Here is a 27,029-nt window from a genome sequence, read left to right as displayed (position 1 = left end):
TGAAGGAAGTAAAAACTTCTTCTACGAAGGGACAAATACTAAATATTTTAGGCTTTATAGGCAGGCCATGTGGTATCTGTCATGATGATTCAACTCTGCCATAGTAACAAAAGCAGCCACAGGAAAAATGTAAATGAATGAACATGGCTGTGTCCCTTTTTACTAAAATAGGCCATAGGCTGAATGTGGTCCTCCAGTCCCTGCTCTGGATGAGTGATTTGAACATGAGCTAATGAAATAATAAAATAACCAAAACATTGTTTCTTTGCATGGTGCTTTTTATTCAGTTTTGGCTTCCTTCCCCCAAATCAGATATTCACAGTTCTCTTTACACTGTAAAGATTAAGGATTCTTGTCATATATTTTTTTAGTCCTTAACCTAGAGTCCAGATTTGAATAATGGAGTGTATTTTTCAATAAAAAGATAAAGATTTAGCAAAGAAAATTCTTGGGCCTTTTTGCTTTGTTTTGTCTGTATGAAGATCGTCTGTGCAACACTGTTGTCTCTGCTGTACAGTTGACCCTTGAATCACACGGGTTTCAACTGCATGGGTCCACTTACATGTGGATTTTTTTCAATAAGTACGTGCTACAGTGCTACACAGGGTCGGTTGGTTGACTGGCTGAATCTGCAGATGCGGAAGCGCGGTACAGAAGTCCGACTGTAAAGTTAAACTGGATTTTTGACTGTATGGGGGGGGTCGTTGCCCCTAACCCCCTCACTGTTCAAGGATTCAACTGTGCTTTATTTTTCAATTGATACTCCCCAGCTTTTGGCCAGGCACTATTTACTAGTCTTTATTTTAGCAGTTGTTCAATCCTTAAGTAGTACGTACTTTACTCTCCTTTGAAACTGAACCTGTATTGACTCAGATCTCTTCTCAGTTGAGGGGCCTTAGGGAATTATATTTAGTTTTGTGCTTTAAGCAAGATGAACACATTGCTTTTTTTTTTTTTTTCACATTGCTTTTTAACATCATGCCTTTTGAAAAAAATTCTCTGTGTGTTTTTTTTTTTTAATCCACAAATGCTTATTGATCTCTTTACATTGATGTTTTTTCCCAGAGGCCACAATCAGAGGATGGAATTCCTCGGTGACTCCATAATGCAGCTGGTAGCCACGGAGTACTTATTCATTCATTTCCCAGATCATCATGAAGGACACTTAACTGTGAGTTTGTATTAAATCATTTCCTCCAATAAGATTGCTGTATAACAGAGAGCAAAGATTAGAAGAACCAAATATATATTTATGTAATTGACTTAGTTCCTGGTGACTTTAGCATATCATATGGTTTTGTTTCATTATGTAAATTGTGTGCAAAACAATATATGATAAGAGCTCATTTCACACTCCATTTAGTGACTGCCTACTCAGTGCAAGACATTGAGTTAGGCTTCATGGGGGGAGAAAATATTAGTTGACACCTAGTCTATCCATAAGAAGTTTAAAAACTATGAGGAGAAATTAAAAATGTAAGTAAATACCTACAAATTCTCTCTCTCTTTCTATATCTATATACACATGTATATAGATATAGTGTGGGGTGTGTGTGTATACGCATACATGTACACTATAAAAAGTATAAGTGAGTAATTGTAACTAAATACAGGGAGTACCATGTTAAATATTATAAAGAGACATAGGGAAACTGTGCTGTTTAGGAAAAGTAAGATTTCTTTTAGCTGTGGTGTTTCTAGAAGGCTTCATGGATATGATGATGTTTGAGCCTTTAAGGATGAGTAGGGTTTGGCCACTGGGAGTTAATGGGAAGAAATTTCTATGCCAAGACATTGCACGCATTGGGACTGCTGAAACAAGGGCACAGCATGGAAGATCAAAAGCCTAGTTTGGCTGGGCCATGTGGAGTTGAAAGGGACTTAGAGAGACAAGCCTTGATTTATGAACAAAGTGAAATAGTCCCCATTCCTCTCACCTTTGTTTCATTTTATAAAATTTTATTGAGCTTTTTTATTTGCTGGGTATGGTTTTTACCCTGTGAAACCAATCAGTAATAAAACCAGAGTAGAGAACAAAACATATCTGGAAGCCAGTCATGATGATCTCTCCCAGCCCAAGGAATAACCTTTGAGAAGTCCCTCTAGAATTGGGCATTGGAAAAGCAAATATTTTATGGGGCAAAGAAAAAGAATACTCACTATAAGACATTTTGTGAGTGCAGACATTCTTCATTATGCTTGAGGCAAATAAGTCTTTCATACTTTGCATCTCTACAATTCCTACATGTTTTGCTTTGAATAGAATTGGATCTTATCTCTGCAACTGTGAACCCTGGAAATAGTTTATGTGACACACAAATATTGGATTTAGGGAGAATATGGTTATTTGACTGTGTTTAGATGTAATTTTTCAGCAGAATTTCTAAGCCCAACAAAATAGGGTCCTTTAATTCATTCACTCAGTGAATATTATGTTCCTGCTATGCCCCATGTACCATTACATGGGAAATCGGGGATGGACAAGAAATTCCTCTTGAATTAATATTAAATTCTTAAGAACATATGAGCATTTACCAGAAATAAACTAGTACCTAGTATCTTGCTCTACATTCAGGAATTAATAAATGCTCGTTCAGTATCTTCCATTAGGGAATAGACTTCATAGCTGTCAGAGTATCTGGTTGGTCTGAGAAATGGCGAAACTAAACCAAATGGCTTAAGTGGTAGTTCATCTTATGGCCATAAAGAGGCCACTGTTGAAAATGTGTGACTTAGGGCTTCCCTGGTGGCGCAGTGGTTGAGAGTCCTCCTGCCGATGCAGGGGACACGGGTTCGTGCCCCGGTCCGGGAGGATCCCACATGCCACGGAGCAGCTGGGCCCGTGAGCCATGGCCGCTGGGCCTGCGTGTCCGGAGCCTGTGCTCCACAATGGGAGAGGCCACAACAGTGAGAGGCCCGCCTACCACACACACACACACAAAATTAGGAAAATGTGTGACTTAAATACACACGTTTACCCCTATATTCCCACAAATTAATTGTGAACTCCAGGATTTTGTGGAGCAGGGACGTGTGGATCAGCAAGTTTACTGCTTCTCTTCTTGGCCACGGCACATCCCGCCCCTGACCCCCAACACTGAACAGATAATGAAACCAGAACTCAGAAAGGCATGAGCCCTACCCAAGGTCTGGATAAAGGTAAAAGCAGGACTATGCTAGAGACTCCAGTTATGTGTTCTTTCCAGAATGACTTCAGTGCTGTAACTAATTTTATCCAAAATGTGTTTATCAGCCTTGCTGTCTTAAAATTAAAGAATTTTTGGATTGCTTCTTAGAAAGATGTTAACAAAGAACAGAATTCTGATGTGATGGTTTTATGAACTGTATTCACAGAAAACTTCTGTAGAAATCAGTAGGACCAAGAGATCTGCTGACAAAGATGATCTATCATCAGTGAAATACATATTTAAAAGATACTGACTCTCATTAATGTCTCTTTGATGTGGTTGCTCCCTCCCTCCTTCTTGAGCCACTGTCTCCCATTGGCTTCTATGATGCTGCACGTTCCTGGTTTTCCTCTCACCTCTTGAGCTACTCTTTCTTAGCCTCCTTTGCAGGCTCATCCTGTTCTGTAGAGCTGATGAATATTCCAGGATGTACAAGGCTTACTCCTAGGCATTTCTTCTTCTTACTAGAGTCTCTTATAAGCAGTCTTTTCCAAGTATAGCATTAGTTTCACTCTGTAAGCAGACTTTTAAATGGACTTCTTCAATCCCGTTTCTTTTCTGAGCTCCAGTGCCAGCTGCCTTCTCCTCATCTCCACACGTTCAAGACTGAACTTGAAGTCTTCTCCCACCTGGGTCCTCTACCAGTATTCCTTGAGTAATTGAATGGCAACATCACCCATCCAGTGTTGCAAGTCAGAAACTTAGGAGTCATCTTTGATTCCTCCCTCTGCTTCCCTTCCCTATATTCTAGTCCATTTGCAAGTTTTGACAACATTACTGCTGGACAGTGTTATGTCTTCATCACCCAGATCCTCTCTACCGACCTCTGTCACCTGGACCACTGCAGTCGTTTCTGCATAGCTGTCACAGTGTTACGGGAATAGGATTGACAGAGAGACCGGGTTAGAAGAGGTGGCATTTACTAAATTGCAAAGGATAGGAATCTTAAGGTTGTGCTTACACAAAGCAGTAGGCAATGCAGCAGGCTCAGATTTCCCATGAGATGTGTGTTACTATTGGAAAAGCTGGTCTTTGCCATTCTTGTGGGCATTTTTGTGCTCTCTCATGGGGGACATTGTCTCAGGTTTCGGGCCTGTTGGACAGTGTTACGGCTTCCTACACCAGCCTTCCTGAATCAGCTCTTGCTCCCATGCAGGCCAAGTTACCTTCTGTGACCAGTGGAGTCTTCACCACACATATTTTGTGACCACACTAGCCATTCATCATCAGTCCACTTTGGTTGTTCCTCTTCACCTCCCCAGCCTTCTCAGACCTCTTCTGTTTTCTGTTGACTTCCTCTCCATGAGTCTGAATACATCTGTACGTTACTTTCTGTTTTATGTCTTCAGTTCTTACTTGCCCCTAACTCCATACTCAAATATCTCCATATTTAGAGATATACTTGGATATCTAGATATACTGGATCTCTGGTTGGATTTCTGTCAGGCACCTCAAACCTAACATGGCCGAAACAAAACTGATTTTCACCCCCAAACCTTGGGGTTCTCCATATCAGCAAGGATTGTTCTGTTCTTAGCTCAGGCTAAAAGCCTTGGAGTTATCCTTAACTCTTCTTTCTCTCATCCTACATCTCCTAGCCATTAGCATAGCCTGTTGATTTTACCTTAAAAGTTCGTCCCAAACATAACTACTTTTCACCAGCTCCACTGTTATCACCCTGGTCTGCACCACAATTATCTTTACCTTAAATTACGGCCATAGCCTCCCAACTGGTCCATCCCTCCCCACCCTTCAGCCTATGTTCAGCCCATCATCTAGAGGGACTGTTTAAAGAGAAGTCGGATTACAACTTCCTTTGTGCAAAACGTAAAGATTTCTCGTCTCAAGGGTAAAAGACAATGTTGTTACCTACAAGACCCTGTGTGACCTGCTTTCCTGCTGCCGTCTTAGACTTTTTCTCCTAGACACTTCACGTTAGCCTCTGTGAGATTCCTGCAGGACACTAAGCAAGCCTTTGCCTCAGGGCCTTTTACATGCTTGCGGCCAAATCCCACACCTGTGTTCAAATGTCATCACCAGTGAGGCTTTCTTTAATTCACTCTGCTTGATAGTAACCTTTTTTCCTCATCCCTAGCTCCCCTCCCCCAGTCTGGAAGCTTACCTCCATTTTCTCCTTCCTTTTTCTACTTAGCACATACTATATATTTTCCTTGTTTACCGTCTCTCTTCTCTCATCAGAGTGTAAACTCTGTGAGGGCAGAGGTTTTGTCTGTCTTCTTGACTCCTGATTCCCTGGGTCCTTGGACAGCCCTGGCATATCAGTGCTCAGCATATGTGCTGAGTGAATAATCATCATATTCCAGTCTAATACTCTTCATTTTTTCTTTGGAGAGTGAAATGAACAAGCCTGCCCACCTGCCCGGCCCTGTGTCACGTATTCGTCTTATCACTCTGCACCTCTTACCTGGCCTGCTTTGTGTTCCTCCAGGCTCTCTCCTGCCATTGGGTTTGTACATGTCCTACCTGGAGACCATTCTGCTTCCCGCCCTTACTCTCAGCTGCCTGGTATCTCCTACTCTGCATTAGATGTCAGTTCCGGCATGACTGCTGCCTGCAAGGGAAACTTTCCAGTCAAATTTCTGTGTTCTTTTCCTTCCTGGCACTCATTTGAGTTTCCCTGTCCCACTAGCCTGGGAGTTCTATGAGAGCGTGTGTTTATTTATCACTGTATGTGCAGTAGTGCCTGGTATATGTAGGCTCTCAATACATATTTGATAAGTAGAAGAATGAGAGTTTTGTGGGCAGCTGAGTCATACAGAGAGGGAAGTGGAAGTGGCATTGGAAGGAAACAACATGTTTTTTTAATGTGTAAGGAAAGAAGCTGAAAACTATTTATGAATGTCTAAGGATTAAAAGTAATTTAAAATTTGCGGAGGATTACTTACTGCAGTTGCATTTGGCTGGGCAGAAGGCAGGGAGAGGATGGCTAATTATTCATTATTGTGATTAAAGAACACACAACTACGGTGAGGCATTAGTTGGCTCAGAGCTGTTCCCTTGCACACTCGCTTCATAGAGAATAAGGACGGTTGAGCAGATGAAATCGTGGTTTTCAAGTTTTGAATGCTGATGGGGGAAATCTATAGTGTTCTATAAGTTGGGTGTTCAAGAAGGCCTGTTTGGGAATGAATGTCAGGCTTATATAATTGTGCTGGCATGATGGAGTTTGAATTGGGATGTATTGGGAAGAGGTTCTATTTCATAGACTGAAGCTTTGGTTTTTGAGGGTAGAACCTACTCAGTGGAGTCAGGGTAAATAGGAGAGGGTCTCAAAGAACATTTATTTAGACAAGAATGCCTCCCTTATCACACTTTCAACTTTTAACATTTGCATCTTTTTCACCTCTATTTCATTCTTTTCTCTTAGCCTTTACTATAAGTTTCCGAGCTAAAGATAGTTGTTAGTCCATGCCTACAATGTGCAAGGCACTGTGCCTAGTGGAGGCGTCCACCAGCAAGATGAACTTGCAGAAATTTTTGTTTGTAGAGGAATGATTTGGGGTAATGAGAAAGCAAAGATTACAGATAAAATTTGAGAACCAGTGATCTAATCCTTCCCTGCTGCCTTCAGACAGCACTAAGCATAAATCAAACAAGCTATCTAACAGATCTCTTTGAGAGGGTAGATTCCACAGCCTCCTGTTTGAGAATTTCTCCATCACTGTCATAATTTGGCTGTTTGTATCTGACCTGCACTCCAGCGGGTAGCATTTGCATCTCTACAATTTCTATACATGTTTTGCTTTCAATAGAATTGGATCTTATCTCTGCAACTGTGAACCCTGGAAATAGTTTATGTGACACACAAATATTGGATTTAGGGAGAATATGGTTATTTGACTATGTTTAGATATAATTTTTCAGCAGAATTTCTAAGCCCAACAAAATATGGTCCTTTAATTCATTCACTCGTTGAATATTATTCACTGAATGTTATGTTCCTCCTATGTCCCATGTACCATTATATGGGAAATCAGGAATACTATTATTTTAAATTTAGTTTAAAATTAGCAGTTTGATTACCACTTAAAGTTAACTGCTTTTGTATGGACAAGAAATTCCTCTTGAATTAATATTAAATACTTAAGAACATATGAGCATTTACCAGAAATAAACTAGTTCTTTAGTTATCACGGGAAATGGAGGCCATCTGGCCACCACTATTGGTATGAGAGACCTGGGTGGCACATCACTGTCATTTTTAATAATATGTTGTACTTTCACCCCATGGTCTTATAGTAAAGTCCTCAAAATAATAAATCAGAGTCTACTGTTTTACACTAGATGGCCCTCTTTGGTAGCTCACGTCCCACAGCTGTGGTTTTCTCTTTAGAATCAAGAGTGAATAGAAGTTTAAGGAAGAGTGCCAATATGTTTCTTTGCTTATTTTAAACCAATAAACCTTTTTCTTATTAAAATTTAAGTTTACACTAATTAGGAAAGACTGCTATGTTGAGATAATAGAAAACATACTGGATCCTCAGAATCACAGTTGGCAATTTGTGATATTTTTGTCGGTCCTTGCCATTGCTTCAGGAACTCAGCAGTCTTTTTCTCAGCTTCACAGAGAGCCCTAACTACAGCTTTCCTTGCTTTTTCTGCTAATTTCAAGTTAAATTTTATCTTTTTTTGCGGGGTGTGGGGAGGTGTTAAAAAAAGTTGTTAAGGACAGGTTAGCACTTAGTAAAATGGAGAGCTTTGAAGACTATCAGTGGACAGGTATCCAGAATATTTTCATTGAAGACAAATCCAGAGGAATTCCTAGAACCTTCTATAACCGTTTTCCCATAACCGAAGAGCAAGCATATCTTGCTTAATAATGATGATGCCAGTAATAACAGCAGCTAACGTTTCTGTGTGTTTATTATGTGCCAGTCATTGTACTTAGATTGTATACTCATTCACTTTAATTCTCATTACATCCCTGTGAAGTAGGTACTACTTCCTCCATGTAATGGATGTGGAAACTGAGCCTCAGAGAGATTTAGTAACTTATACAGGGTCACCTAGCCAGGAAGTGGTAGAGCCGTAGTTTGAATCCAGGCAGTTGGCGCCAAATTTTTTGCTTTTTACCAGTACATCTGACTCAAGGCATTGTTTGCAAAACAGTCTAATAACCATCTCATGCTCAGTTGGGTGCTTAATGTTCATTTTCAAGATTTCTACTAAGAAAAGTTTCTGCTTTGTAAAATAGTAATTTATAGCGTCGGCATCTGCAGGCTTTCCAACCTCATGTCTTACCCCATTCAAATCCATCCACCAAAATGATCTTTCTATAAATGGAAAGTTACCTTGCCACTACTCCCATGTGACACCTTTTGGGACTCCCCTTCCCTTATAGGAAAGCACAGACTTCTTTACATCACCTGCAAGACTCTCTCTGCCCAGAGGCTGGGCAGCCTCGCCTGTGTCAGCTCTTCCCCACCAGGCTCAGATTTCTCCTCCATTTCCACCCAGGAATCACCTCACTCTGTCATGGCCCCTTGCTTTTTTTTTTTTTTTTTTTTTTTTGGCTGCATTGGGTCTTCGTTGCTGCGCACGGGCTTCCTCTAGTTGCGGCGAGCAGGGGCTACTTTTCCTTGCGGTGCACTGTCTTCTCACCCCAGTGGCCTCTCTTGTTGCGGAGCATGGTCTCTAGGTGGGTGGGCTTCAGTACTTGTGGCACGTGGGCCCAGTAGTTGCGGCTTGTAGGCTCCAGAGCGCAGGCTCAGTACTTGTGGCGCGCGGGCTCAGTTGCTCCACGGCGTGTGGCATCCTGCTGGACCAGGGCTCGAACCCGTGTCGCTTGCATTGGCAGGCGGATTCTTTTTTTTTTTTTATTTTTTGCTTTATAACAAATTTAATCAGTTATACATATACATATATTCCCATATCCCCTCCCTTTTGCGTCTGCCTCCCACCCTCCCTATCCCACCCCTCCAGGCGGTCACAAAGCACCGAGCTGATCTCCCTGTGCTATGCGGCTGCTTCCCACTAGCCATCTACCTTACGTTTGGTAGTGTATATATGTCCATGCCGCTCTTTCACTTTGTCACAGCTTACCCTTCCCCAGGGAAGTCCTGGCCTCTTGCTTTAATAGAGCTGCTTCGTCATCCTGGAAAACCCCTTCCTACTGTCTTAGTCTGTTCAGGCTGCTATAGCAAAATAGCACACACAGGATGGCTTACGAACAGCAGAAATTTATTGCTCACAGTTCTAGAGATTGAGGGTCTGAGATCAGAGTGCCAGGATGGTCAGCTGAGGGCTCTCTTCTGGCTCGCAGACTTCTCATTGTACCTTCACAGGGTGGAAGGGGCAAGAGATCAGTATGAGGCTTCTTTTTTTTTAGCATTTAATAAATTTACTTATTTAATAAAGTTCCTCTTTCTCTTGATAGCTTCTGATTTAGTTGTTTTTTTTTAACATCTTTATTGGAGCATAATTGCTTTACAATTGTGTGTTAGTTTCTGCTGTATAATAAAGTGAATAAAATATACATATACATATATCCCCATATCTCTTCCCTCTAGCATCTCCCTCTCACCCTCCCTATCCCACCCCTCTAGGTGGTCACAAAGCACCAAGCTGATCTCCCTGTGCCTTGTGGCTGCTTCCCACTAGCCATATATTTTACATTTAGTAGTGTATATATGTCCATGCCACTCTCTCACTTTGTCCCAGCTTACCCTTCCCTGTCCCCATGTCCTCAAGTCCATTCTCTACGTCTGCGTCTTTACTCCTGTCCAGCCCCTAGGTTCTTTAGAACCTTTTCTTTTTAGATTCCATATTTATGTGTTAGCATATGGTATTTGTTTTTCTTTCTGACTTACTTCACTCTGTATGACAGACTCTAGGTCCATCCACCTCACTGCAGATAACTGAATTTCGGTTCTTTTTATGGCTGAGTAATATTCCATTGTATATATGTGCCACATCTTCTTTATCCATTCATCTGTCAGTGGACACTTAGGTTGCATCCATGTCCTGGCTATTGTAAATAGTGCTGCAATGAACATTGTGGTACATGACTCTTTTTGAATTATGGTTTTCTCAGGGTATATGCCAAGTAGTGGGATTGCTGGGTCATATGGTAGTTCTATTTTTAGTGTTTTAAGGAACCTCCATACTGTTCTCCATAGTGGCTGTATCAGTTTACATTCCGACCAACAGTGCAGGAGGGTTCCCTTTTCTCCACACCCTCTCCAGCATTTATTGTTTATAGATTTTTTGATGATGGCCATTCTGACTAGTGTGAGGTGATATCTCACTGTAGTTTTGATTTGCATTTCTCTAATGATCAGTGATGTTGAGCATCCTTTCATGTGTTCATTGGCAATCTGTATATCATCTTTGGAGAAATGTCTGTTTAGGTTTTCTGCCCATTTTTGGATTGGGTTTTTTTTTTTATATATATACATATTTTTTTATTAGTTTCTGCTTTATAACAAAGTGAATCAGTCATACATATACATCTGTTCCCACATCCCTTCCCTCATGCATCTCCCTCCCTCCCACCCTCCCCATCCCACCCCTCCAGGCGGTCACAAAGCACCGAGCTGATCTCCCTGTGCTCTGCGGCTGCTTCCCACTATCTATCTACCTTACGTTTGGTAGTGTATATACGTCCATGCCTCTCTTTCGCTTTGTCACAGCTTACCCTTCCCCCTCCCCATATCCTTAAGTCCATTCTCAAGTAGGTCTGTGTCTTTTTTTTTTTTTTATTTTATTTTTTTTTATTTTACAAATTTAATCAGTTATACATATACATATGTTCCCATATCCCCTCCCTTTTGCGTCTCCCTCCCACCCTCCCTATCCCACCCCTCCAGGCGGTCACAAAGAACCGAGCTGATCTCCCTGTGCTATGCGGCTGCTTCCCACTAGCTATCTACCTTACGTTTGGTAGTGTATATATGTCCATGCCGCTCTTTCACTTTGTCACAGCTTACCCTTCCCCCTCCCCATATCCTCAAGTCCATGCTCTAGTAGGTCTGTGTCTTTATTCTCGTTTTACCCCTAGGTTCTTCATGACATTTTTTTTTTATTCCATATATATGTGTTAGCATACGGTATTTGTCTTTCTCTTTCTGACTTACTTCACTCTGTATGACAGACTCTAGGTCTATCCACCTCATTACAAATAGCTCAGTTTCGTTTCTTTTTATGGCTGAGTAACATTCCATTGTATATATGTGCCACATCTTCTTTATCCATTCATCCGATGATGGACACTTAGGTTGTTTCCAGCTCCGGGCTATTGTGAATAGAGCTGCAATGAACATTTTGGTACATGTCTCTTTTTGAATTATGGTTTTCTCAGGGTATATGCCTAGTAGTGGGATTGCTGGGTCATATGGTAGTTCTATTTTTAGTTTTTTTTTTTTTTTCTTTTTGCGGTATGCGGGCCTCTCACTGTTGTGGCCTCTCCCGTTGCGGAGCACAGGCTCCGGATGCGCAGGCCCAGCGGCCATGGCTCACGGGCCCAGCCGCTCCGCGGCATATGGGATCCTCCCAGACAGGGGCACGAACCCGTATCCCCTGCATCGGCAGGCGGACTCTTAACCACTGCGCCACCAGGGAGGCCCCTATTTTTAGTTTTTTAAGGAACCTCCATACTGTTCTCCATAGTGGCTGTACCAATTCACATTCCCACCAGCAGTGCAAGAGTGTTCCCTTTTCTCCACACCCTCTCCAGCATTTATTGTTTCTAGATTTCTTGATGATGGCCATTCTGACTGGTGTGAGATGATATCTCATTGTAGTTTTGATTTGCATTTCTCTAATGATTAATGATGTTGAGCATTCTTTCATGTGTTTGTTGGCAGTCTGTATATCTTCTTTGGAGAAATGCCTATTTAAGTCTTCTGCCCATTTTTGGATTGGGTTGTTTGTTTTTTTTGCTATTGAGCTGCATGAGCTGTTTATAAATTTTGGAGATTAATCCTTTGTCGGTTGCTTCATTTGCAAATATTTTCTCCCATTCTGAGGGTTGTCTTTTGGTCTTGTTTATGGTTTCCTTTGCTGTGCAAAAGCTTTGAAGTTTCATTAGGTCCCATTTGTTTATCTTTGTTTTTATTTCCATTTCTCTAGGAGGTGGGTCCAAAAGGATCTTGCTGTGATTTATGTCATAGAGTGTTCTACCTATGTTTTCCTCTAAGAGTTTGATAGTTTCTGGCCTTACATTTAGGTCTTTAATCCATTTTGAGCTTATTTTTGTGTATGGTGTTAGGGAATGATCTAATCTCAAACTTTTACATGTCCCTGTCCAGTTTTCCCAGCACCACTTATTGAAGAGGCTGTCTTTTCTCCATTGTATATTCTTGCCTCCTTTATCAAAGATAAGGTGACCATCTGTGAGTGGGTTTATCTCTGGGCTTTTTATCCTGTTCCATTGATCTGTATTTCTGTTTTTGAGCCAGTACCGTACTGTCTTGAGTCCTGTAGCTTTGTAATGTAGTCTGAAGTCAGGGAGCCTGATTCCTCCAACTCCATTTTTCTTTCTCAAGATTGCTTTGGCTATTTGGGGTCTTTTGTGTTTCCATACAAATTGTGAAATTTATTCTTCTAGTTCTGTGAAAAATGCCATTGGTAGTTTGATGAGGATTGCATTGAATCTGTAGATTGCTTTGGGCCATATAGTCATTTTCACAGTGTTGATTCTTCCAATCCAAGAACATAGTATATCTCTCCATCTGTTTGTAACATCTTTAATTTCTTTCATCATTGTCTTATAGTTTTCTGCATACAGGTCTTTTGTCTCCTTAGGTAGGTTTATTCCTAGGTATTTTATTCTTTTTGTTGTAGTGGTAAATGGGAGTGTTTCCTTAATTTCTCTTTCAGACTTTTCATCATTAGTGTATAGGAATGCAAGAGATTTCTGTGCATTAATTTGTATCCTGCTACTTTACCAAATTCATTGATTAGCTCTAGTAGTTTTCTGGTAGCATCTTTAGGATTCTCTAAGTATAGTATCATGTCATCTGCAAACAGTGACAATTTTACCTCTTTTCTGATTTGTATTCTTTTATTTCTTTTTCTTCTCTCATTGCTGTGGCTAAAACTTTGAAAACTATGTTGTATAATAGTGGTGAGAATGGACAACCATGTCTTGTTCCTTATCTTAGAGGAAATGGTTTCAGTTTTTCACCATTGAGAGTGATGTTGGCCATGGGTTTGTCATATATGGCCTTTATTATGTTGAGGTAAGTTCCCTCTATGCCTACTTTTTGGAGGTTTTTATCATAAATGGATGTTGAATTTTGTCGAAAGCTTTTTCTGCATCTATTGAGATGATCATATGGTTTTTATCCTTCAGTTTGTTAATATGGTGTATCACGTTGATTGATTTGCATATGTTCAAGAATCCTTGCATTCCTGGGATAAACCCCACTTAATCATGGTGCATGATCCCTTAATGTGCTGTTGGATTCTGTTTGCTAGTATTTTGTTGAGGATTTTTGCATCCATGTTCATCAGTGGTATTGGCCTGTAGTTTTCTTTCTTTGTGACATCTTTGTCTGGTTTTGGTATCGGGGTGATGGTGGCCTCGTAGAATGAGTTTGGGAGTGTTCCTCCCTCTGCTGTATTTTGGAAGAGTTTGATAAGGATAGGTGTTAGTTCTTCTCTAAATGTTTGATAGAATTCACCTGTGAAGCCATCTGGTCCTGGGCTTTTGTTTGTTGGAAGATTTTTAATCACAGTTTCAATTTCAGTGCTTGTGATTGGTCTGTTTATATTTTCTATTTCTTCCTGGTTCAGTCTCGGGAGGTTGTGCTTTTCTAAGAATTTGTCCATTTCTTCCAGGTTGTCCATTATAGTGGCATAGAGTTGCTTGTAGTAATCTCTCATGATCCTTTGTATTTCTGCACTGTCAGTTGTTACTTCTCCTTTTCCGTTTCTAATTCTATTGATTTGAGTCTTCTCGCTTTTTTTCTTGATAAGTCTGGCTAATGGTTTATCAATTTAGTTTATCTTCTCAAAGAACCAGCTTTTAGTTTTATTGATCTTTGCTTTCGTTTCCTTCATTTCTTCTTCATTTATTTCTGATCTGATCTTTTGATTTCTTTCTTTCTGCTAACTTTGGGGGTTTTTGTTCTTCTTTCTGTGATTGCTTTAGGTATAAGGTTAGGTTTTATTTGAGATGTTTCTTGTTTCTTGAGGTAGGATTATATTGCTATAAACCTCCCTCTTAGAACTGCTCTTGCTGCATCCCATAGGTTTTGGGTTGTCATCTTTTCGTTGTCAATTGTTTCTAGGTATTTTTTGGTTTCCTCTTTGATTTCTTCAATGATCTCTTGGTTATTTAGTAGTGTATTGTTTAGCCTCCATGTGCTCGTATTTTTTACAGGTTTTTTCCTGTAATTGACATGTAGTCTCATAACGTTGTAGTCAGAAAAGATACTTGATACGATTTCAATTTTTTTAGATTTACCAAGGCTTGATTTGTGATCCAAGATATGATCTCTCCTGGAGAATGTTCCTTGAGCACTTGAGAAGAAAGTGTATTCTGTTGTTTTTGGATGGAATGTCCTATAAATATCAGTTAAGTCCATCTTGTTTAATGTATCATTTAAAGCTTGTATTTCCTTATTTATTTTCATTTTGGATGATCTGTCCATTGGTGAAAGCGGGGTGTTAAAGTCCCCTACTATGAATGTGTTACTGTCGATTTCCCCTTTTATGGCTGTTAGTATTTGCCTTATGTATTGAGGTGCTCCTATGTTGGGTGCATAAATATTTACAATTGTTATATCTTCTTCTTGGATCAATCCCTTGATCATTATGTAGTGTCCTTCTTTGTCTCTTGTAATAGTCTTTATTTTAAAGTCTATTTTGTCTGATATGAGAATTGCTACTCCAGCTTTCTTTTGGTTTCCATTTTCATGGAATATCTTTTTCCATCCCCTCACTTTCAGTCTGTATGTGTCCCTAGGTCTGAAGTGGGTCTCTTGTAGACAGCATATATACGGGTCTTTTTTTTGTATCCATTCAGCCAGTCTGTGTCTTTTGGTTGGAATATTTAATCCATTTACATTTAAGGTAGTTATTGACATGTATGTTCCTATTACCATTTTCTTTATTGTTTTAGGTTTGTTTTTGTAGGTCCTTTCCTTTTCTTGTGTCTCCTGCTTAGAGAAGTTCCTTTAGCATTTGTTGTAAAGCTGGTTTGGTGGTACTGAATTCTCTTAGCTTTTGCTTTTGTGTAAAGGTTTTAATTTCTCAGTCGAATCTGAAAGAGGTCCTTGCTGGGTAGAGTAATCTTGGTTGTAGGTTTTCCCTTTCATGACTTTAAATATGTCCTGCCACTCCCTTCTGTCTTGCAGAGTTTCTGCTGAAAGATAGCTGGTAACCTTATGGGGATTCCCTAGTTTGTTATTTGTTGCTTTTCCCTTGCTGCTTTTAATATTTTTTTCTTTGTATTTAATTTTTGATAGTTTGATTAATATGTGTCTTGGCATGTTCCTCCTTGGATTCGTCCTGTATGGAACTCTCTGTGCTTCCTGGAGTTGATTATTTCCTTTCCCATATTAAGGAAGTTTTCAACTATAGTCTCTTCAAATATTTTCTCAGTCACTTTTTTTTTTCTCTTCTTCTTCTGGGACCCCTGTAATTCAAATGTTGGTGCGTTTAATGTCCCAGAGGTTTCTGAGACTGTCCTCAATTCTTTTCATTCTTTTTTCTTTATTCTGCTCTGTAGTAGTTATTTCCACTCTTTTGTCTTCCAAGTCACTTATCCATTCTTCTGCCTCAGTTATTCTGCTATTGATTCCTTCTAAAGAATTTTTAATTTCATTTATTTTGTTGTTCATCATCATTTGTTTGCTCTTTAGTTCTTCTAGGTCCTTGTTAAATGTTTCTTGTATTTTCTCCATTCTATTTCCAAGATTTTGGGTCATCTTTATATCATTACTCTGAATTCTTTTTCAGGTCGGCTGCCTATTCCTCTTCAATTGTTTGGTCTAGTGGGTTTTTACCTTACTCCTTCATCTGTTGTGTATTTCTCTGTGTTCTCATTTTGCTTAACTTACCGTGTTTGGTGTCTCCTTTTCACAGTCTGCAGGTTCATAGTTCCTGTTGTTTTTGGTGTCTGCCCCCAGTGGATAAGGTTGGTTCAGTGGGTTGTGTAGGCTTCCTGGTGGAGGGGACTAGTGCCTGTGTTCTGGTGGATGAGGCTGGATCTTGTCTTTCTGGTGGGCAGGTCCACGTCTGGTGGTGTGTTTTGGGGTGTCTGTGGACTCATTATGATTTTATGCAGCCTCTCTGCCAGTCGATAGGGTTGTGTTCCTGTCTTGCTAGTTGTTTGGCATGGGGTGTCCAGCACTGTAGCTTGCTGGTTGTTGAGCGGAGCTGGGTCTTAGTGTTGAGATGGAGATCTCTGGGGGAGCTTTCGCTGTTTGATATTATATGGGGCCCCGAGGTCTCTCGTGGAACAATGTCCTGAACTCGGCTCTCCCACCTCAGAGGCTCAGGCCTGACACCCAGTTGGAGCACCAACACCCTGTCAGCCACTCGGCTCAGAAGAAAAGAGAGAAAGAAAAAGGAAGAAAGAAAGAAAAAATAAATAAATAAATGAAATAAAGTTACTAAAAATATATTATTAAAAATAAAAAGGTGAAAAATTAATTTAAAAAAGAAAGGAAGAAGAGAGCAACCAAACCAAAAACAAATCCACCATTGATAACAAGCACTAAAAACTATACTAAAAAACAAAGAAACATAAAAAAGCCAAAAATGGACAGAGAGAACCCTAGGACAAATAGTAAAAGCAAAGCTACACAGACAAAATCACACAAAGAAGTATACACCTACACACTCACAGAAAGAGGAAAAGGAAAAAATATACATATATTAAAAAACAAAAAAAAAGGAAGAAAGCAACCAAATCAATAAACAAATCTACCAATGACAGTAAGCTCTAAATACTAAACTAAAATAAATATGAAACCAGAAACAAATTAGATGCAGAAAGCCAACCCCAAGCCTACAGTTGCTCTCAGTTGTTAAAATAAAAAATAATTATTAAAAAAATTTTAAAGTAATAAAAAAAAAGAAAGAATGAATGAATGAAAGAAAAGAGCAACCAAACCAAAAAACAAATCCACCAATGATAACATGCACTAAAAACTATACTAACAAACAAACAAACAAAAAGGACAGACAGAACCTAGGAGAAATAGTAAAGGCAAAGCTATACAGACAATGTCACATACAGAAGCATACACATACACACTCACAAAAAGAGAAAAAGGAAAAAAATATATATATCATTGCTCCCAGAGTCCACCGCCTCAATTTTGGGAGGATTCGTTGTCTATTCAGGTATTCCACAGATGCCGGTACATCAAGTTGATTGTGGAGATTTAATCCCCTGCTCCTGAGGCTGCTGGGAGAGATTTCCCTTTCTATTCTTTGTTCACACAGCTCCTGGGGTTCAGCTTTGGATTTGGACCCACCTCTGCATGTAGGTCTCCTGAGGGCGTCTTTTCTTCGCTCAGACAGGACGGGGTTAAAGGAGCCACTGATTTGGGGACTCTGGCTCACTCAGGCCTGGGGGAGGGAGGGGTACGGAGTGCGGGGCGAGCCTGCGGCGGCAGAGGCCGGCGTGACGTTGCACCAGCCTGAGGCGCGCCGTGCGTTCTTCCGGGGAAGTTGTCCCTGGATCATGGGACCCTGGCAGTGGTGGGCTGCACAGGCTCCCCAGAAGGGAGGTGTGGTGAGTGACCTGTGCTTGCACACAGGCTTCTTGGTGGCGGCAGCAGCAGCCTTAGTGTTTCCTGCTTGTCACTGGTGTCTGTGCTGATAGGGGCCTCTTTTATAAGCACACGACTCCCATTCATGAGGGCTCCACTCTCATGACCTAGTCACCTTCCAGGGCCCCCCACCCCCTAACCTTTAGGGGTTAGGATTTCAACATATGAATTTTGCAGTGACACAAACACTCAGACCATTGCACCCATTCTTCTCCCACTGGCAGATTCATTCTTTTCAGTTCTGACTCTACATTCATCAGAATCCACCTACATAAAATTTTTAAAAACGTACTTGTCCAGAAATTCTAATCCCTTGGTTCTTGGAAGAGGCCTGAGCACCATTATGACAGAACTAACTAATGATTCTGTTATAACAGCCAGGTAGGTCAATAAGCCTCTGAAATGTTTTTACTCAGGGGTCAGGTCCTTCAGGAGGCCTTTTTGAAAAGCTGGGTTGGAGAAGAGTACCTGCGTGTGCTGTGGCCTCTGCTGTCACTGCAGCTGTCACAGTGCATTGCATTGGCCACTTTGTGTATGGCTTCCTTCAGAGGTTAGTGGCTCTCGGAGGGCAGCCACGGGATGTTGATTGTCTCAGTATCTTCAGCCAACAGCCCAGGGTCTGGTATAGCATCAGCCTCCACAGCTGTTGCACTGAACTGCCATAACTTTAGGTGGTTTTTTGCCTTGTGATCCCCTCTTGATCTCACTAGTTGGCAAACAGCATGATTTATTCTGAAACAGGGTTCAGCAAAGGCCAAGGATGGAGGTTGTCATTTAAAGAACTGCCATTCAGACTTTGTTGTTTAAGAGCAAGGTCTTACCTCTTTTCAACTCATCTTCTAAATTTAAACTGACTCTAAAAATATGGATGATTTATATCTTCCTTCTCCCCCACTGACTTGTTTCAGGCTCCAAGTTTTGGCAAAAACTGAAAGATCTCCCTTTCTGCTGGCCACCCTGCTGGTGCTTTAAGACCCATCAGGGCACATCTTAAATAAAATTGGTAGTGTTTCTGTTTACGTCCTCACTGCTTTCCTCCTTCCCTGTCAGACGGCATTACTGCTCAGCACCGAATGCGGAGCCCTGAGGCTGGAAGGCAGCAGCTGGGGCCCAATAACCAGTGACGTATTTTGGTTTGTGTGAGCTCATATGTACATCAGGCATGCCATGATCCTAAGTTACGAAATCTCCATACATGCAGCCCAAGTTAGAGTTTTCTCCTCTCACCAAAAGCATATACTGAGAGAGAAGCTAGTTCACGCAGCATAGCCATGTTCTCCAAATAGCCCTCCTGTTCCCCCATGGCCTGTGCTTTTGTGAACCTCCCCCTCCCCCATTATAAATCCAGACTGAAAAAGATGTCTCCCTTCCAGCTCCCAGCTCAGTTTTTCTGTAATTACAAGATATTAGACTGGTGGACTCCCTAATGGTTGCATTTCTGTTTTGTTTTGTTTTTTTTGGCTGCGCCGCGTGGCTTGCAGCATCCTAATTCCCCGACCAGGGATTGGACCTGGGCCACAGCAGTGAAAGCGCCGAGCCTTAACCACTAGACCACCAGGGAATTCCCTGGTTGTGTCTTCTTTTTTTTTTTTTTTTTTTTTTTGCAGTACGCGGGCCTCTCACTGTTGTGGCCTCTCCTGTTGCGGAGCACAGGCTCCAGACGCGCAGGCTCAGCGGCCATGGCTCACGGGCCCAGCCGCTCCGCGGCATGTGGGATCTTCCTGGACCGGGGCACGAACCCGTGTCCCCTGCATTGGCAGGTGGACTCTCAACCACTGCGCCACCAGGGAAGCCCGGTTGTGTCTTCTTTTTAACGCTATATGCTAGGCCTTTTTAATTTTGAGCTTCTCTGTGGATATTAATTTTAATGAAAACACTGTATTGAAGAAAAGATTGAGTTTAGGGGGCAATCGGAGGAGGAAAGGAGCAGAGACAAGCAAAGAATAATAGTCTGACTCAACAGCAAGCATGGCATGTGAAGATCAAGTTGTATTTCTGCTTCATGCATCATTGTCAGACAAATTAAGAACATATCGTTTCTTATTTATCTGTTGTCAAGGATGCAGTCTCAGGCATTGAGGATAAATCTTGATTTTCATAAGCTCAGTTGACACTGTGGAGCCACAGAGCATAAAACTTGCATCTAGGGCTTCCCTGGTGGCGCAGTGGTTGAGAGTCCGCCTGCCGATGCAGGGGACACGGGTTCGTGCCCCGATCCCGGAAGATCCCACATGCCGCGGAGCGGCTGGGCCCGCGAGCCATGGCCGCGGAGCCTGTGTGTCCGGAGCCTGTGCTCCGCAACGGGAGAGGCCACAGCAGTGAGAGGCCCGCGTACAGCAAAAAAAAAAAAAAAAAAAAAAAAAAACTTGCATCTAATAAACAAAGTGCGATGTGGAATGGCAGGGGATATAATACCAGCATAACTTGCAGCTGCTTCCTGTTCCTTGGCCCTGGTGTCAGGGTTATTCCTTAGCAGGAAGGAATTGTACTAGACCAAGAGTTTGTTTTATCTGTTGTAAGAAAAAGTTCTAGTTTTAGGTACTTTATTCCCCCAAATCTTAGAGATTGGGGATAATTACTTTCAGCTTTTGTTTGGTGAGTTCTCATCTTCGTATCTACCCACTTTCTCCAGCCTCCCTCCCTTCCTTCCTTTAGTGAGTGATCAGTGACTGCTAAATTCCTAAGCCATGCTTGTTTTATGGGCACCTCTACAATAGACTGGTTGTACAATTTTCATGCACTGTTTAATGTTACTACTTGGATAGTCCTTAGAGGACTGCTAGCTGACTGAAATTCCTAGTAGAAATTTTTGTTTGGAATTCCTGAAGTTGAAATACGGAAATTGTATTTTAATTTGATTAAAAATAAAGGGTCTCAGCTTGAAAAACTATGAGTCAGGATATATAGTATATATAATCTTTATATATATATATATATATACATATAAATCTGATAGATATATATATATACAATATAAATCTTTAAAGAGCGAAAGTAAAATGTAAATAAATAATTTCAATATTTTAAATAATACTAAAGCGTCACTTCCCCAAATCCTATGATATCAAAATTAGCATCAGTGCCATAAAATGTGAAGCTTATTTTTGACTTTTTAAAAAATGCTCCTTGAAAACTAACGTACAGTGACAGAAAGTAGGTCAAGCTTGCCTGGTGATAGATGGATTGGATTGATTGATCGCCAAGGGGCCAGGGAACTTGTTTGGGGTAACAGAAATGTAGAAGCTTGTCAAAACTCATTTAACTATACTTAAAACGGGTGCATTTTATTATATGCAAATTATACTTCAATAAGTTGATTTTTTTTAAGTTTTAATGCTCCTTGGTTTAATAACATTAAACTTAATGGAATCTTTGACCTTTAGTATAGTATAGCATCTCCCCCGACACTGCTCACTGCTACTAAACAACTAAATGAACTGTTTAAATGTCAGTTAGGTAAAATCCAAGAGCAGAGTAAGTTATTAAGGAGAAACTAGACGCATGTGGAATTTGTCACTGTTGCCTGGGAGTGGTGGTTGAGAACTTAAGCCATTGCTTGCCTAGGTGTCCCTGTGGTCTAGGCTGGGTGGGCCCAACACAGGAGCAAGAGAGAGACCAAAAGTGAAATGGTTTCTAAATGTACCTCAATTCCTTTTGGCCAGCTGTTGCGAAGCTCTTTGGTGAATAACAGAACTCAAGCCAAGGTAGCTGAGGAACTGGGCATGCAGGAATATGCCATCACCAATGACAAGACCAAGAGGCCCGTGGCCCTTAGGACCAAGACCTTGGCCGACCTTTTGGAATGTGAGTCCTAGGGAATAAAGCTTTTCTCTTAACCTGCAGATTCAAGTTTAAATCAATGGACCACATTTATGCTGCTTCTCATTATTATTATGTTCTGATTAAAGGAACCTCTTCTCTATTTTAATTTTTATTTATGCTTCTCTCCAAAGCTTGTTTGAAGGGGAATAATTTGGAATTAAGACTTGTGAATAATGAGGAGTGGAGGCTAACACAACATTGTAAAGCAACCATACTCCAATAAAAATTTTAAAAAAAGGCTTGTGGATAATGAATTTATGTTCAGTCTGTGTTCACTAGTGCTCCCCCCTCCTCACCCTACGCCCCTCCATCCTAATGCTCAGCCATCACATCTCTTTGTGTGAAACAGTAACAGAATGTGAAGATTGGAAATAGTGAATCATAGCTGTTTTTGCCACCCAGCAGCCTTTAGATAGAGGCCTAGAAGAAAGAAGGTAATTTATTCACTAAATACTGAAACCATTATCTATTGTTGTGAATGAACTCAAAGCTCTATGGACAATGTCATCTTTTGCAGTTTCTGATATGGTCTCGTAGCATTATAAGTAATCCTATTATAGCTAACTAAAGGATTATACATACAATTTTATTGTTTCTGATACTACTGTAAAATAAGTGGACCATTCACTGGGCCTTGGAACCTTTTTTTTTTTTAATGTTTTGGTATTGGAATTATATAAAGATATTAAAGTCTACCATGCAAGATCAGCTGATTTACAAAGTGCAAAGGCAATCTGACTAAGGAGCTTAAAAGAACTTCTTTTTCAATTAAAGAAAAGTAACTTAAGATTAGAATTAGAGAAAAAGTAAGTTGAGTGATCATCAGTCTCACTGGCTTTTTTTAGCTCAACAAAAGCTATTTTTATTCCTTCTTTTAAAAACTCACCGTTTGTTTGTGTGGTGAAGGTGCCTTTTAATGAAACTGTCTTTGGGGTCACCATTTTTTAATGCAAATTTGGTTATATTGTTTTATTGTCATTAAGCCCAGTATTAATTTTTTCTGTGTTTCGGCAGATTGAATCTATAAATTGTCCCATATCTGTTCATGAAAGGTAACACAAACCCTTGCAAATGGGTGATCTCCTCAAGATTGGTGTTAAGAATAGGAGGCCCCAAGGATGTGCTCATTCTGGCATCATATCTGATCTTCAAGTTTTATTTTGATTTATTTGATGTTGACATGGTTGTGTTCCCAGATGCCATTCTTTCCCTGTTGTACAGCAGTATTTTGTGTATCGTCTTAACTAATTATTTATCCCTTAGTCAAACGTAATTTGGTCTTTGTGGGTTTGCATCTTAATCACACATCTCTATTGCTGCTTCTGATATTAGTGATAAAGAGTAGTTCTTGTTTGAAGAAAGATGAAACGGTAATGCTAAAAAATAAAGAGGGCTTGGAAGTTAACGTTTCTTAAAAGTCTAGGACTCGTACTCTTTCTAGTAAATGGCAATGCATTGTGGCTTATTTTTACGTATTCTCTTTTTCAGCATTTATTGCAGCTCTGTACATTGATAAGGATTTGGAATATGTTCATACTTTCATGAATGTTTGTTTCTTTCCACGATTAAAAGTAAGCTCCTATAAAATTTAAATTGGTTGTATGCTCTGTGCTTGGTGATTCTAGAACCCTTTACTAAATACTTTTTGGGGACTTGTTGCAGGAGTTCATTTTGAATCAGGATTGGAATGACCCCAAATCCCAGCTTCAGCAGTGTTGCTTGACACTTAGGACAGAAGGAAAAGAGCCAGACATTCCTCTGTACAAGTGAGTACCTGCTGCCCACAGGCTGTTGGATCCGGGAAGCTTAGAGTAATGCTCCATGTGCCTGGAGGAAAAACTAATCACTGTGGGGTGATGGCCACATGAGTCGTGCATGGAGACGTCTTGGCTCTGATTGGGCTCAACACTCCAACTCTTTGGGCCTCTCAGGCTTTGAGCTCTAAGTAAGTGGGTCACATTCGATTATCTGTGCTTTCTTCCATGTCTAAAATGGTTTGGGAACTTCTCCCTGGGAGAAAGACATGCTCAGATAATTTTTCTGATCAAGATCAGAAAAATTTTGGTTAAATTGTTTTATGTACATTCTTATAGTTGTCTTCTTATTTCTTATAACCCCTGCTGCCTACACATCTAGATTAGATGGCGGGTGCTTGTTTGTTTGTAACAGTACTTGTGTGTCTCTCTCCACTCTCTTTGAAGCCCTGCTGGCCTCTGTCCCGATGGCCTGAGAGGCAATCACTGTAAGAAGCAGGGCAGTTTGTCACCGCTGCTGTGTTATTCAAACATTTGGAACTTTTCTTTTCAGAATGTGTACTAAAAGCTGCCGTGTACATTTGAATATCTTTAGTGACACATCTTTATCCTTTGCGTGGTAGCCAAAAGTCATTCAAAGGAAACGCAGGTCACTAAACACGTAACACCAGTTTTGATGAAAACAGGAGGTTTGACTCTGAAATAGAGTAATTATCATGAGACACTCAGAAGGTGGTTTCAGAGGGTGGTCTCAGTAGGTGGTCTTAGAAGGTGGTTTCAAAGAGGAATTATAAAAGGGAGGGATTATCAAAATAAGTGGGTTGCCTCCCAAGGTATGGTCTGGGTATGTGTTTTTAAGGATGTTTAAGTATCTAGTTTTAGTACTGGGTTACCCCCGTCTCTGTACACACACGGGTGCAAGTGCACACATTTGTGTGAGTGTTTCATATGGAATAAAAGCCCCCTTCCTGTGGACTTCAACTTCACAGTACTCAAGGGAAAACACCAGAGTGGCAGCCGGGAATTTAAATCCTTTTTTATGTTTTTATTTAATAGTCACAACACGTTATAGGCTTTTTCACTAAAAGAAAAACTGAGGCCAAGAGAAGGTTGAGTCACCCCACAGCAGGCTGCTATAAATTGTCCCAAGAAGCTGTCACTGCTAAACAGTGATTCCTTTATTTATTGGGAAAAAACCCAAATGTTTAGAAATAGCACTTTAACATGTGTCTAATAAGCATAATGAACATCCAAACTGTATTACATGAAAGGCTCAAAGTATTTCCTCATCAAAGTGATAATTAAAGTTCAATAAATAAAATGAGGATGATAACTTCTCATAGCGCCAGCATGATTACTATAATAAGCACTACCTTTAAGAAGCCATCATGTGCTTTCATCCTAGTGAGTATATACACAGAAAGGAAACGACTGCTCCCTTCTCATATATCCCCCAAATGAAAGTATGCGATGAGCTTGTTCTTTTTTATCAAGATGATGGGGTTGTTTTACATAGTTTTTTCAAGATCCTGTGTTCATTCCATTATCTTTGTTGGCTGCATTTAATTTCCCTTTTCCATGAAGTTATCAGTTTTACCACATTTGAAATCTGCACCTTGTCATTAAAATCCAGAGTACCTGGAGTTTTGTTTTTTGGCAATTGTGTTGTGTACTCCACATCATAGCATACCTTTGAAATGATCTCTGATGTTTCAGAAATTAAATATATTTTCTGATCTTTTAGATAAGATACCAGACATTAGAAAGAATCCGTAAAGGATGTGAAGCCATTCAGCTCTGGCTTGAGGTGTATTACCCAGATATTTATGATTTTTCGCTGTGATTAGCTCTGAAAAACAGTGAACAGACTGAAATGGCTAACTTTTCACTGACAAAAGTTTGTTAATTTTATGATACTAGGAATAACACTTGGAAATTGTTAAAAAATATTTTACCCTTCGTTGTTCGCCTTCAGATACTGTTTATAATGCTTTGGGAAAAATATGTATATATAAAAATCCACTGTAGAATTTTTAAAATTTCCTACTTCAAAACTCTCTATATTTGTCACATTAGCAAATCAAAACCTTACTCCTTTAATTTTCCTGTTAATTTTACCTTCCTCTCTCTAAGCAAAAGTCACATGGTTTTTCTTGGCGTTATATATTAGCAATAACAATTAAGTAACACTTTACGTAATTAATGTTTTTCCTTTTCCTTCCAGGACTCTGCAGACAGTGGGGCCATCCCATGCTAGGACCTATACTGTGGCTGTCTACTTCAAGGGAGAAAGAATCGGCTGTGGGAAAGGCCCAAGGTATGAGAAGAAGATACTTTAAATTTCTTCACATGAACATCCTGTGTGTCTGGCAGGTGCCTGCTTGGTATTTCCAAACTCTGCAGCCTGTCTTTTTAAACTCAGCGTATAGAGTATTCGAGGGTAATAGCAAAGTGAATCCCAAGACTTAATGTCCCCACCAAGCTCAGCCCCAAACTTGAGAATCGGCCTTGAGCAGTGGGAATGCCATTGCATAAAGGGCTTTGGCTACCTTGAGGAAAGCACATTACCTGGTGCACAGGTAAGGTCTGTCCAGTTTAAGTTACCCAACACTGCTGCAAGCATTTCATAAAACATGTCATGCATGACACAGCCATTAGACACTTGATCTCTTATTACTACTCACTTGAGCTTTGTAGAAAATGCTCACATCTTCAGGTAAAAAGAATTTCGTATGTTATCACCTTTCTTTGAACCTTCCAATTTATATCTTAAACTGAGAAATGATTTGAAGTCTGTCTACACGTGTATTTTTTTACTCTTTGCCTCTTAAACTTTACACTGAAGATGTTCAAATTTAAGTAAGAAATACTTCAGACCTAATATAGATGGAAGGCATTTTATTGCAGTGTTAAAGGTGTGGAATGAATAACTTAACAGGCTTTGTGCAAATAAATGACATTTCTGCATGCCCTTGTGTGTATTCCTATCTGTGCAATTCAGTATGTGACAGTAGAAGTAATCAGATAAAATTTTATGAACCAAACATGAAAATCAGCCTGAATAATTTGGAGCCATACTTTGTGTTTTTGAAAAAAAAATCTTTAAAATGTACCTTGTCTTTATTTTATTTAATAGTATTCAGCAAGCAGAAATGGGAGCAGCAATGGATGCACTTGAAAAATGTAAGCCTATCTCTTTTTCTATAATTATATGTTCATAATGTAATGAGTATTTTATGGAAAGAAAATGGGGAAGTAGAAAAATGGTAAGTACTGATAAAATGTGATCTTTTCTTCATAATTATTCTCCAGACAGAGTGTAGTAGAATGTAAGATATGTATAAAATGGGCTTATAAGTTTAAAAAAAAAAGTATTCCCAAATGCTTTTTGATTTTCATTTTCCTATTTTGTATAGAGTCCCACTCTCAGCACAGGTAACCCATGTGAGTGACTTAGTATATTTCATTCTACATATTTCTCTATACTTCTAAAATCTTAAACCTGTGATGGTTTT

At 40.1% G+C, this 27,029-nt stretch overlaps 1 protein-coding gene across 6 annotated transcripts in view; it reads left to right on the top strand.

Moving 5' to 3' along the window:
- The window catches only part of DROSHA (drosha ribonuclease III), a 129,465-nt gene that overhangs the window by 99,346 nt on the left and 3,090 nt on the right, over positions 1-27,029 (top strand). For all 6 annotated transcript variants that reach the window (XM_060092754.1, XM_060092758.1, XM_060092757.1 and 3 more), the window contains 6 exons: positions 1,066-1,171; positions 21,601-21,742; positions 23,249-23,331; positions 23,423-23,526; positions 25,739-25,831; positions 26,651-26,697. In XM_060092754.1, coding sequence (XP_059948737.1) covers positions 1,066-1,171; positions 21,601-21,742; positions 23,249-23,331; positions 23,423-23,526; positions 25,739-25,831; positions 26,651-26,697 — 575 coding nt within the window. The remainder of the gene's footprint in view (positions 1-1,065; positions 1,172-21,600; positions 21,743-23,248; positions 23,332-23,422; positions 23,527-25,738; positions 25,832-26,650; positions 26,698-27,029) is intronic.

The sequence above is a fragment of the Mesoplodon densirostris genome, chromosome 3 (assembly GCF_025265405.1).
Source record: "Mesoplodon densirostris isolate mMesDen1 chromosome 3, mMesDen1 primary haplotype, whole genome shotgun sequence".
Classification (NCBI taxonomy): domain Eukaryota; kingdom Metazoa; phylum Chordata; class Mammalia; order Artiodactyla; family Ziphiidae; genus Mesoplodon; species Mesoplodon densirostris.
This window is presented reverse-complemented; position numbering and strand designations above follow the sequence as displayed.